General features: G+C 41.3%; 1 protein-coding gene and 1 long non-coding RNA gene across 2 annotated transcripts in view; one reads left to right on the top strand and one right to left on the bottom strand.

Annotated features, from left to right (window-relative positions):
• The window catches only part of RASAL2 (RAS protein activator like 2), a 271051-nt gene extending 266449 nt beyond the window's left edge, over positions 1-4602 (bottom strand). Inside the window, exon 1 of the mRNA XM_070746687.1 lies at positions 4025-4602. Coding sequence (XP_070602788.1) covers positions 4025-4175 — 151 coding nt within the window. The 5' untranslated portion in view covers positions 4176-4602. The remainder of the gene's footprint in view (positions 1-4024) is intronic.
• Positions 4603-4740: 138 nt separating this feature from the next.
• Positions 4741-12021, top strand: LOC139164493 (uncharacterized). The gene is made up of 3 exons (XR_011558629.1): positions 4741-4777; positions 8259-8309; positions 10229-12021. It is a non-coding gene; the product is annotated as an uncharacterized lncRNA (long non-coding RNA).
• The last annotated feature ends 1399 nt before the right edge of the window (positions 12022-13420 follow it).

Below are 13420 nucleotides of genomic sequence, written 5' to 3' on the forward strand. Positions count from 1 at the left end.
GAACATAACCTAAGGCTTCTTAAACTTTTGTTCTCAAGGCCTTGTCTGACTTCCCAATTGACGTATTTGTAGAATATTTATTAAATCATGTAAAAATAATAAAATTAAAGCCATTATGTATTAAAATATTTTTCATGGAAAAGCCGTATATTTTTTAAACAAATCACAAGTAAGAATGGGATGGTTTTAAACATTTGCAATCTTTAATATCTGATAAATAATTTTTATTTCACAGAACTCTAAGAGAGTCTTGGAATTCCCCAGAGGTCCTTGAACCACTTTTTTTTTTTTTTTAATGACCTAGAGTATTGTAGATACGCTTAAAGTCAAAAGCTGGCTTCCCTTACTTTTGTCACTGTTTATAGCATCTGAAACATTTTCAGTAGAAGTCAATAGTGGTCATTCCATTCTATGGAGACAAATAATTTTAATCTAACATTGTAACAAATTGCAAATTATCTGATATGGCACTTGGCCTAGAAGTAAACATAATATTACCATACTTTCATAGTAACAAGACCTAGTCAAATACATATTACCACCAGCTTACTCATTTCATCTCCCTTATTGTCTGGGTTTAACTTGGCAGCAACTGCCCAAGCTTATGTTTCAGCAGTTCATGGAAGTCCAGTAATGTTTTAATGTTCAGTAAAATATTTGTATTAGCTTCTCTTGCATAACAAACAAGGAAATAAATAGTGAACTGCTCCATCAGAGGGAAAGGACTGTGTAGTCTGACATAGTTTGAAAAAAACCGGCATAAAGGCAATATTCACTCTCTTAAATTGCTAGTTTTAAGGCTGAATCATGATGCATTTTTATCACAGAGAACACATGAGGTTATAAAAATCTGAGTATGGGAATAGGCGAGGCATACTGATACAGATTTATTTTAGGAGGTTACATACCAGGGAAGGCTTGAAAAAGAAATAGGAAATAACACTGAGTCTTGTACATCAGCCAGATCACTAAAGAATTTAACATCCTTTTTCCAGTCTCTCAACAACCTTTACTATAAATACAGATACCAAATGAATGCAAAAGCACATGATGAACAATGGCAATATTTTCAAGCAGGTCATTAGTAATAATCCAAAATACATCTGGAAAGAGAAGAAAATGAGGTTTATACTCTGCCCATTCATACTTATATATTAAATCTGTCACCTACCACAGTCAAATGTCTCTGGGCAATTTACAACATCATCCAATTCATTAAAATATTCACAATGTAATATCCTTTAAATGGAATATATGCATGCAAAACGCAAGACCTCAAAAATAAACAAAGGAATCCAGTAAATGATAATCTCGGCAGAAACATTATTCTAAATACGCTTTGAGTCCTTTATGAAATGTTAATAAAATGGGGACTAGCATGATACCATGGTCTTTCGAGACTGAAGGATGCCAATGCAAAGAGGAACATCAGTATCTGTGGGTGGGTGGGTGGATGGGTCAAAACAAAATAGTCCTGTTTCTGATTTCTGACCAGGGCTTAAATACAGATTCCAAGCTGATCGGATTTCAGATCATAATGTTTTCACATTGCTTTCAAGTGAATAATTTATTTATTCAAAATTAGCTCAATGGGCAGCTTGCTAATAATTTTCAGCATCTTAATACTTTAGCATATTCTGAAATAATAATACCCTACCAGTCTTTAAAAAAATTCTATGAACTTACATTCATCTCTGAAAGTAAATTCTATTGAACCTACTAAGACTTTTTTGAGCAATGATTGCTCACAAGAATGGCATCAGTTTTGAGATCCTTTTCAGGCTTCTGTATTTCACCACTACTAGCCAGACGGCTAATTTTCTTCTTAAATGCTATATACTGAATTTGATGTAAAGCTACCTTTATCTACTTATTTTATGACACTGTGATTTATTTCCCATTGGAGAAACTACTTCCCTTATTCCTCTTTCCAATTCCTGAACTTTAGATCCTGAGAAAGACTCTAAGAACAACTTAATGGTTCTGAAGCTGCCTGTGTCAGAGGTACAGTATTTTCCCTTTCCTTTTCTTTCACCCAGAATGAAGAATTTATTGCTGCAACTGCAGCAATTTGAGGCAGCATAGTAATTTTCTCTTGTTTTCAATATTAGAAATGAAGACAAATTTGAATGCCTTCAAACTATTGAAGGTTCAAATATGAAAATTCCCTTAAATTAATATCAATAATAAAGTCTTATCTTGGATTATGAACATGTGGTTACAATTTCCCCAAATCCAGAAGAAATTCAAATACAAAATAATTTGGGCCATTCAACAATATTTCCACCTGCTGCTGATCCAATGGCATAGCTATATAGACATCTGACCACAAAAATAAACAATAGTACAGTACTTCTGAACTTGAGAGATGAGGAGGGAGGTATTAACACAATACTGTAAAGAAATGAATTACTTTTTAAAGACATGAAGAAGAAGAACTGATACCTGAAGGTGGTAATCGCACACACTATTAAAACGTTATTCACATTACATTAAACAGCAAAAGAGCATTGATGCAACCATTTTAAACCGTGGATTAGCAATTAATCCCCATACCAACAAATGTAACAAAATACAGCACAAGCATGTGACACACAAGAAAACATATACTGTATTGTACAAAATTCATTTTCAGTGAGAACTGATGAGAGGAAATGCTTGCCTCCGGAAGTTGTGTATGTTTAAGAATAGATTGGACAGCAATTTGTCTAAAGTGGTATAAGCAAGATCTCCTGCTTGAGTAGAAGGGCTGGACTAAAAGACCTCCAAGGTCCCTTCCAAGTCTGTTATTCTGTATCAAATGTGAAACCTGTATATTATCAACAAAGTATCAAAAGGAGGGAAATAGATCTTGGACATCTTTATGAGAAAGGAAAAAAAGTATTCATACCAAAGGGAATTATTCTTCTAAAACAGAATTCAAACTCAAAGTTTGCAATCACAAGCTGTAAGACACTCCTCCAGTATTTTCAGAGATAACTGCCGCCACTCATCCAAAAGTACACCACAGAATTTAGACATTATTATAATCCCTGCCCTGAATAAAGAAATAAAGCCAAAATGGCCATATCTGGGTAAAAAGGAGGGAGAATCATGAGGGTGCCTGCACTTCCCAACCGCACAAAATGATAAAGCAACCGTTTCCAAAAGGTGGGTTGGAAGCAAGATGATTCAGTAAATGGCATCCCTTTAAAAAACAGGGTGATAAAGGTGATCCACAAACCAGACAAATGAGACCCAAAAAGCAAACACATCTTTATCACATTAATAAGATGCTTGAAGACATCCGGAACAAAGCAGGCGGCGTGCATAAGTACACCTTTGTGCATACTGTTCCTGTCCTAATGTCTTTTTTATCTTTTCTATCTCTACTTCATACTTATATTATGTTAAACATACTACAATACAATACTATATTTGTATGACAAATAAAATAAATAAATATATAAACACTACCCAATTGCACCGAGAAGCCAGGGTGGGGTTATGCAGTCGGTTAAGGTGTGTCAGAAAGTGGTACACCAATTTTTCTGCTTTACTTCCAAGCTCCACGCAGCAGTTACACTACAGCCAGATACTAAAAGCTCCTTCCTGGGGAGAAAACCCTTTCAGAGCAGAGGCAGCTCTGAACTGCAGCGTTTTTAAAGCTGGAAAACTGGCTTGGAAAAACGGGGAAGTTGGCCATGCGTGTACCTGCCGATGCTCCAGAAGGAAGGAGGGAGGGAACCGCGAGCAAGGCGGGAAAGGATGGGAAGCAATGCAATCTCCCTTCAGCCCAGCTGGGAAGAACTCGGGGTGGGGTCGTGGGGAGAGAACTATCCTAGCCAGCCCTGTGGAAATGGGAACTCACCGCCTTCGCTTTGTGCTTCGGCAGGAGAGGGAGAGATAGGAAGGCGGGCAAATTTGCAGGCAACGCGGACCTAAGTACAGAAAGGGATGGGCAGGTGAGGCTGGAGGGATGAGTTAGAGAGAACCAGGAAAAGAGGCGCGCCCGGGGCGGCGGAGGAAGGCTTTCTCCCCTTACCGTAGACCCGGAGCCAGCCCTGCCGCTGACACACCGATTCCCTTAGGATCCGCTCCAGAGTGCTGGCCGCCCCGACGAGGTCCGCGGGTCCCGGGAGAGAATTCTTCAGCCGCTCCAAGCAAGAATCGCCTCCTTCCCCGGCGGGCTCCATCCGCTGCTGCTGCTTCTGCCGCCGCCCCACGGCGGGGTCAGCCCCGAGCGAAGCCCCTTCAGCCCGTCACTTCCTCGGTCCTCCACCGCAGCTTTGCCCCGGCTGGCGGGGCCCGCCCCCTTCCCGGTCACTGGCTGCGAGGGCGCCGCTGCTCCATCCCGAGGCCGCCTCCTCCTCCTGGGACAAGCTTGCTCGGCGTCCCGCTCCCAACGCACACTCGGAGCTCCGTCGCCCCGTGCCCGGCTTCTCCTTCAGTCCCGGCGGCATCCCAGGCAGGAGCAATGGAGCACCGAGCCCTGAGCCGGCTAGCCGACCTCCTCGCTCCCAAGCAGGCACGGGATGGACAGTCGCCGGGCGCTGAGGAGAATCTCGGCCAGGCGTACTCAATCGCCCATCGACGCCTACCGCCACGCCCTCCTCGGCTCCCAAGCGAGCGTCGTCATCCTCCTCTTTCCAACCCGCTGATTGGCAGTACGCAAACGAGGCCGAGGCCCTGGTGGGACTGCCAGGCAGCGGCTCGGGGTGGGGGGGATTTGTATGGCCCCCCCATCTTCGCCTTTGCTCAAGGAGTTTGCTTTTTCCCGTCTTGGCTGAACTCCCAGGTAGACGGGCAGGTATCCTGAATTACGCCGCCTAGCCGGCTCGCGCGCCCAAAGGCAAGATGGAGTAGGAAGGGTTTTTTGCATGGGGGGGGGGGGAGTGCCGAGGCGATTTTGGGTTTTATGTAGGGCAGTGTTTCCCAACCTTGGCCACTTGAAGATATCTGGACTTCAACTCCCAGAATTCCCCAGCCTGGCCAAAGTTGGGAAACACTGATGTAGGGAGCTGCGACCATCTGGCGTTGCGATAGGTGTAGTGCTCTCTCTCATCACTTCGCAAAAGGAATTCAACGAACCGTTTTCAAAAGCTTGAGAAAGTAGGGAGCAGGCAGAAAGGTGTGATTACAGTTGTTTTTTTTCTGAGAGAAGGCAGACATGGCTGGATCAAGTGGGAAATCGAGCCCCTTGTTAAAAAATCGAGACCCTTGTTCACTGCCCAGAGTCCGCAAGGCGGCTTATAAATTTGATAAGTTAAATTCAATTAAAACTTGGGTGCGTTCTTTTGCAGTAAAACGTTGCACAGGAGCAAATACTAATAATAATAATAATAATAATAATAATTATTATTATTATTATTATTATTATTATTATTATTATTATTATTATTATTATATTTGTATGCCACCCCTCTCCAAAGACTCCGAAGACAAATGTTTTGGATGCTGTGTTGCACGCTTTTCCAAAAAATGGGAAAAGGATGGAGACTCAACTCTCTCTGTTTTTTTCCCTCTCAAAAGCATTTGACAAAGACAAGGTTAGTTCTCCTTTCTTGTGGAGTAATTGCCAAGTGGGCGTAACTAGCACCAAGGTAGCTCTGAATTACAGTGATTTGTTGTTATGGGTTATGTTTTTACAATCTTACTTTGAAATGGTCCCTGGCTGAAGAGCAGTGATAAAACACTTCTCTTGGTGGTGGTGGGGAGACCTATATTCAGTTCCTGGTATTTCCAGATGGGATTGGAGGAAAACATTTGTTTGAAGCCCTCAAGAGCTGCTGACCAAATGCCAGATTTGTTTATCTGACCTGCTTGGAAGGAATTGGATAAACCAAATAAGAGCCAGAATTCCAGGACATCCTGGTAGCCTTAGCTTCCTGCAAGAGGATGGACAAGAAGACAGAGATAAAAATTGGGGGGGGGGGGGGGAGGCTACAAATCTAATTATTAGATCAAAAGTTACTTAAAGAAAATGTGTAACTGAACAACACTGTATTTGTAAGTCACAGGTATGACACAGCTGTTGCTACATACACAGGCAAGTCCATATATATTTACTGACCCCTCGCATCCTGGACATAAACTGTTTCAACTCCTACCCTCAAAACGTTGCTACAAAGGACTGCACACCAAGACAACTAGACACAAGAACAGTTTTTTCTCGAACTCCATCACTCTACTAAACAAATAATTCCCTCAACACTGTCAGACTTTTTACTAAATCTGCACTTCTATTTCTACTAGTTTTTCTCATCATTCCTATCATCCTTTTCCTCCCACTTAGGACTGTATGACTGTAACTTGTTGCTTGTATCCTAAGATTTTTATTAATATTGATTGTTTCTTCATTGCTTATTTGACCCGTATGACAATCATTAAGTGTTGTACCACATGATTCTTGACAAATGTATCTTTTTCTTTTATGTATGCTGAGAGCATATGCACCAAGACAAATTCCTTGTGTGCCCAATCACACTTGGCCAATAAAATTCTATTCTATTCATATATATGTGTATTCATAATTGTGTATGTGATTCATTGCTTACAGCTTTCTATTAAATTTAGAAATTTACACTGAAATGATGAGAAATTTCCTGACAGTGAGAGCTTTAGGTGAAAAGCTGTAGAAAGGTTTGCTGGCTACTGATTTAATTGCATTTCAGTTGTTTTTGGGGAAGTCATCCGTAATTGGAACTACCGTAATTTAAGAACTCATTTTCCTGAAGTTAGTCCCATTTATTTGTTTGTTTGATTTGTATGCCGCCCCTCTCCGTATCGTGCAAGTTTTTGGTGTGTAAATCAAGATTACATGAGTAGGTTTCTCTGTTAATTTGAATTATTAGTGGGAGGACAAAGATCCCCTAGGGAAGTAATTTAGGATATATCTAATTTTTGATATTAGCTACAAGGAAGCAAAGCACACATATTTCAAACTAGGAAAACGGAAAACCTAGTCTTCTTAACTGGTTCTTTGAGGTTGGCTGGCTTCTCATTATGATGATTCAATTTCTTTCTGTTCAAAGCTTGCTAATTTTGTTCCAGAGAGTTGTCTTATATTTAGTGGAATCTTTAAATAGCATCAAAGATTCTTATTTCATTAGAAGCAGCTAGCAAGTATGTGTGTAGTGCCATTTTGAATTACTGTATATTCTTTGATTTTTACCTTACTCTGTCATCCAAAATCTAAATTGCTGCTGTCTTGGCTCCTTTTAGGTAATATCTTAGGATTTAAATTACGGTACATTTATTTCACCAAGCTATTATGTGATTTATTTGAGTTTGGTTCTGTGTTGTAGAAAGCAAACTACAGTACTATCATTTGTAAGTATTCAAAAGCTTAATATGTTGTGCAGTTCAAATTACAAATACTGTATCTTGCATACTAAATGCCATTGTTTAGTACAAGAACATAAAATAATAGAGTTGGAAGGGACTTTGGAGGCTTCTGGTTCATCCTCCAGCTAACACAGGAGATCCTGTACCATTCAGGACAAATGGATTTCCAGTGTATTCTTTAAAAAGTCTATTGATGGAGCAACCATGATATTCAGAGGCCACTAATTAATTGTTCTTACTGTCAGGAAATTTCTCCTTAGTTCCACCCATTACATCTTGGCCTTTCCTCAAGTACTTTGGAGAGTTGGTCAACCGTTTCTTATCTGTGACAGCCCCTCAAGTATAGTAGGCTGCTATCATATCACCCCTAGTCATTTTCTTTGTTAGACTAGACCCGTGATGGCGAATCTATGGCACCTGTAGCAGCTATATCTGCTGGCACATGAGCCGTTGCCCTAGCTCTGCTTCAGCGCGCATTTGCGTGCTGACCCGCTGATTTTTTATTCATGCAGAGGTTCTGGGAGGGCGTTTCTGGCCTCCAGAGGGCCTCTAGGGGTGGGTGAGGCCATTTTAACCTTCCCCAGGCTCCATGGAAGCCTCTGGAGCCTGGGAAGGGTGAAAAACAGGCCTATTGGGCCCACCCTATTTAATGGGAGAGGGAGAGCAGGTTGTGTGTGCATGCATGGTGGGCAGTGCAGTGCAGAGGGATCGTGCATGCATGTGCACGGGGGGAGCACATGGGAGGCATTGAATAATGGTTGTGGCCATGCGCACATGTGCAGTAGCGTGCACGCGAGGACTTTTGGCACCCGAGAAAAAGAAGGCTCACCATCACTGGATTAGACATACCCAGTTTTTCTCAATAAGTCTTCATATGGTTTAGCCTACAGACTTCTTATCATTTTTGTTGGTCTTTTCTGCTCTCTTTCTAGAGTTTCAACATCTTTTTTGGATTGTGACCAGAATTGGATTCATTATTACAGGTATGGTCTCACCAGTGCAATGTAAAGCAGTATTATCACTGAACGGGATCTTGAAACTATCCCTCTGTTGATACATCCTATTTCTGCACTAGCTTTTCTGGCAACTGCAGCACATTGCTGACTGATACTTAAATGGTGATCTACACAATGATGTCAGCAGTTTGATTCTCGCCAGCTTAATGTTGACTTACTCTTCCATCCTTCCAAGGTTGGTAAAATTGGGGGCAATATGCTGACTCTGTAAACTACTTAGAAAGGCTCTAAAGCACTGTGAAGCAGCATATAAGTCCAAGTGGTATTGCTACTAGGACACCTAGATCCCTTTCACAATTGTTATTGTTGAGCAGGTACCACTTATTCTATATCTGTGTAAAACTGTCTTCTCACCACTGAATCACATTTTGTTGGATAGGCCCAGTGTTCAAATCTGTCATGGTCCTTCTGAATCTTGAGTCTGTTATCTCAGAGGTCCCCAACCGCCGGTCCGCGGACCAGGACCGGGCCGTTGGGGGTTTTCAGCCGGTCCGCGGCACCGCTGACAGCCGCTGCCTTCCCTTCCCCTGGTTTCCGATGAGAAGTCCCCGAAGAGAGCATCCTTCTCCACCCTCCCTTCCCTCCGCCCTCTCCCTCCCCATCTCTTCCTGCAGCGTGGAAAAAAAAAAGAGAAGAGGAGCCCCGTTCGACGCAAGTAAAGGTCAAGTCCTACAACGCGCGATCACTGATTAGGGGAAGCAATGCTTGAGGGTCTCGCCAGGGAAAGAGCGGCGGGTGCTTTCGAAACCGAGACCGGGAAGAAAGGGGAGGGGAACAGAAACAAGAGATTCGTGTAATCCCACGAATCTCTTGTTTCTGTTCCCCTCCCCTTTCTTCCCGGTCTTGGTTTCGGTCTCGAAAGAACCCGCCGCTCTTTCCCTGGCGAGACCCTCAAGCATTGCTTCTCCTAATCACCAGGGGTCAGCGTACAGTAATGACCATGGATCGCGCGTTACATAACCCTTGAATCTGATTTCCCGGACTCCGTTCTGCTTAATCATCTCCGCTGCCGGCTGTTTGAGCAGCAGGAGTGGGAAAGAAGCCGCGGTTGCAGAACGTTTGGCCTCAAGTTCGCAGCGAGCTGAAAAGTGAACCGGAGAGCCGCGAGTTTCCTGAGCGTCGGCGGAACCGGTCGCGGCACGTCCCCTCTTGCGGAACCGACTTCGGTTCTTGACATGGGGTGGGAGGCTCTCTCTCCCCCTGGCTGTTCTGCGCCGCGACACTGGATCCTGGCGACTGGGGTAAGGAAATGCGCGTGAACCTCCAGCCGCTGAGTGTGAGTAAATGTTGCATGGCTAAGACGATTCAGATGTGCCGTGTCAGCTTCGGCAAAATAAATATGCACTAAGCTCCACCCCTCCATAACCCCACCCCCATATGACCAAAGCCCCCCCCCCCCCCACCGGGCCATGGAAAACTGGTCTAGCTTAAAGCTGGTCCCTGGTGCAAAAAAGGTTGGGGACCTCTGTGTTATCTAAACTGTTAGCTATTCCCTAGCTTCTTATCATCTGCAAATTTGAATTTCCCCTTCTATCCCTTTATCTAGATCATTTATGGAGATTTTAAAGAGTACTAAGATAGAATCTTGAGGTACTCCACGGCAAGTTTCCCTCTTTGTAGATGTAGTTCCACCAAGGACTACATGATGAATATGGTTGTCAGTCAGTTGCGACTAGCTAACAACTAGGTTGTCTATCTCACATTGTTCTATTTTACCCAGAAATTGGCTGGTCTACTTTGTCCAATGCCTTAATGAAGTAAACAATGTTCATAGAATTTCCCTTATTCACTAATTACTTTGCCAAAGAAGGCAGTAAGGTTTGTCTGTCATGGTCTGTTTTGACAAACGCATGCTGGCTTCAAGTAATAGTCTTGTTTGTTTCCAGGTGATCACAAATACAGCTCCTTAATTATCTTTTCCAAGATCTTCCTGTATATTGATGTCAGGCTGCCAAATACCAGAAGCAATTATGTGAAAGCAAGTAATTCAAGCCACCAGATGTTACCTGACAAATCAAATGCTAATGTGCCATGCAGTTCTTTGCATATTGAATTCATGAGACTAATACCTATTCCAAGTTAGTGGTAGAAGTGCAGTTTTTAACTGGTAGAGTAAATCTCCAAAAGATTTGGATAAATGTTAATGGAAACAAACTATTTGCTATTCAATGTAGTAACATCAGAAGAAATATTTAAGTACAATTATTACTATTAAATTTACATCCTGTTTTTATTTTATAGAATTTAATATGACATACATTATGCACCCATCTCCCTCCTTACACCCCAAGAAACAACCCGTGAGGTGGCTTTGACTGAGAGTGAGTGACTGACCTCATCCTACTTAAGAAATTAAACTCATAGTCTTCCACTTTCTAAACTAGCAGTTTATAGACAACTCCAAACTGGCCTTCCCATAATTAATGCTATCCCAATATTTCATTAAAGAATGAAGCAAGGACTTTGAAACATAGTTTTTTCCCGAACGCCATCACTCTACTAAATAAATAATTCCCTCAACACTGTCAGACTTTCTACTAAATCTGCACTTCTATTCTACTAGTTTTTCTCATCATTCCTATCACCCATTTCCTCCCATGTTGACTGTATGACTTAACTTGTTGCTTATATCCTAAGATTTTTTATTAATATTGCTTCTTCATTGCTTATTTGACCCCTATGACAATCATTAAGTGTTGTACCACATGATTCTTGACAAATGTATATTTTATTTTATGTACGTTGAGAGCATATGCACCAAGACAAATTCCTTGTGTGTCCAATCACACTTGGCCAATAAAAATTCTATTCTATTATATTCTATTTTGGCTAATGTTATAAATAATGAGCTAATAATACTGGTATGAGTGTACACATATACTAATCTGTAGATTAACCAGGATTTATTTATCTCATCTGTAGCTTATTCAGAGTTTATTTAATAAAGCACAATTGATAAGATTTTCATTACACATTAAGCAAAAGCTAAGACAATCACTTTTTGCAGCTGCGGGAGCTATCATGGGGCTTCCTAGATTCACCCACGTTTCTACAACACTCCGTGGCCTGCACTGGCTGCCGATCAGTTTCCGGTCACAGTTCAAAGTGTTGGTAATGACCTTTAAAGCTACATGGCATTGGACCAGAATACCTCTGGAACTGCCTTCTATCGCACGAATCCCAGCGTCTGATAAGGTCCCACAGTGTTGGCCTTCTCCGGGTCCGTCGACCAAACAATGTCATTTGGCGGGCCCCAGGGGAAGAGCCTTCTCTGTGGTTGCCCCGGCCCTCTGGAATCAACTTCCCCCGGAGATTAAACGGCCCCCACCCTCCTTGTCTTTCGCAAGTTACTTAAGACCCACCTATATCACCAGGCATGGAGGAACTAAGACATCTCCCTCAGGCTTATTATATTTCATGTTTGATGTGTATGTGCTGTATGTTTTTTAATTGTTGAGGTTTTTATATACTGTATTTTATTATTAGATTTGTTCCATTGTTATACTGTTTTTATTACTGTTGTGAGCCGCCCCGAGTCTTCGGAGAGGGGCGGCATATAAATCGAATAAATTATTATTATTATTATTATTATTATTATTATTATTATTATTATTATTATTATTATTTATGGCTTAGAACTATAGTTCTCTAGTTGAATAATTATGTTAATTAATTAGAAGAATTAACCATATTTGTACCATCCCACCCATTTTCTTTAAGTTCTTATAACTGATATTTTATTGGACAAATAAAAAATATCATCTTAACCTGACTATGCAAATTAATTATCATCTGGGTCTCCTAGAACTAAAATAAAAATTTATAGGCTTCTTGTCCCGGGCCGGTTATGAAGGATTTTTTAAAAATTAAAACTGTATTTCATTCCTGATATTCCCAAGTATGTTGGGGTTACAGGTTCCAGAATTACCAATTTCCCAAAATCCAGTTATTATTCTTCAACTGTAAGAATAATATTGCAGTTTTCAGATGGGGAGTATTTCTGATTTTGTAGGTGTCATAAATAAGCATTTTAAAAGCTTAAAAATATATGTGGACAATCTTTTTTAAAAAAATTGAAAATCCTGGATGCTTTTATTTTTGAGATGCTCTGGATGCTTCACTTCCAATCCTTTCATTGCAGCAAGGTAGATACATTTGAAAAGCAAAAATATGGTAGAGTCACCACTTCCCCAGATTCAAAGAGAGATTAGATAATAATTGTCAATGGTATTTAAGACAGTCCTCCTTAAAGTTTAGTCCATGGATTCTGGGATGATGGGATGTTCCATGAAAATCAAAATTATTTGTCAGATACTGAAGTTGCTTGCAAAAATTCAGAACAATGTCCTTGATTCCTGGAAACTGGTTTTCTTGTTATAAAATATACTACCTACAGTAGAGCTAGTTAACTGTTTCCTCTTCTGGGTTTCATTTATGTTTTTAGCCTCCTGTTCAGCCTTGCATCACAGTTAGTTTTTTTTCATTTGGGATGCTGCAATGCCACAGACTATTTCTTTTCCCATTGTGGGAACTTATTACATCTCACTACCTCTCAGCCCTGACCTTTGGTGTCCTGTTCCTGGGGCCCATGTGAAGAGGCATTGTTTACAATCTATTCCCCCTAATCTGCCTATTGTAGAAAAAAATCCCTTTGCAAAAATGGCGACACATTTTCCTTTCTCCCTCGCAAGTTGCAAGAAAAGGCAAGGCAGCTTTGCAGAAAGCTTTTCATCATAGCAACCCTGAAGGATTTCTTTGCCGTGTGTGACCAAATACACGGATACAACATGAATTAGAAATGGAGGAGGGGAGCTGGCAATTGATTGAATTTCCTGTTTGTGGAATGGAAAGAGGGAGAGGGGATATTTTTATTTTATGTTATTTTGCCACATCAAAATCTGCAATAAGTCGTGGGTGGGACAGTGAGTGTCAATTCTCACACCCTCCTGGATCAGGATATTCATTTCTTGCAGATACTCTGTTCTGAATTGGGAGAACTGAAAATGAACACAAGCCCACTTTAAACTGTATTTGAGGGGCAGGGATACAGTAACAATGTGTATGTTGAATTCTCCTGA

This window comes from Erythrolamprus reginae, chromosome 3 (genome assembly GCF_031021105.1).
Source record: "Erythrolamprus reginae isolate rEryReg1 chromosome 3, rEryReg1.hap1, whole genome shotgun sequence".
NCBI lineage: Eukaryota > Metazoa > Chordata > Lepidosauria > Squamata > Dipsadidae > Erythrolamprus > Erythrolamprus reginae.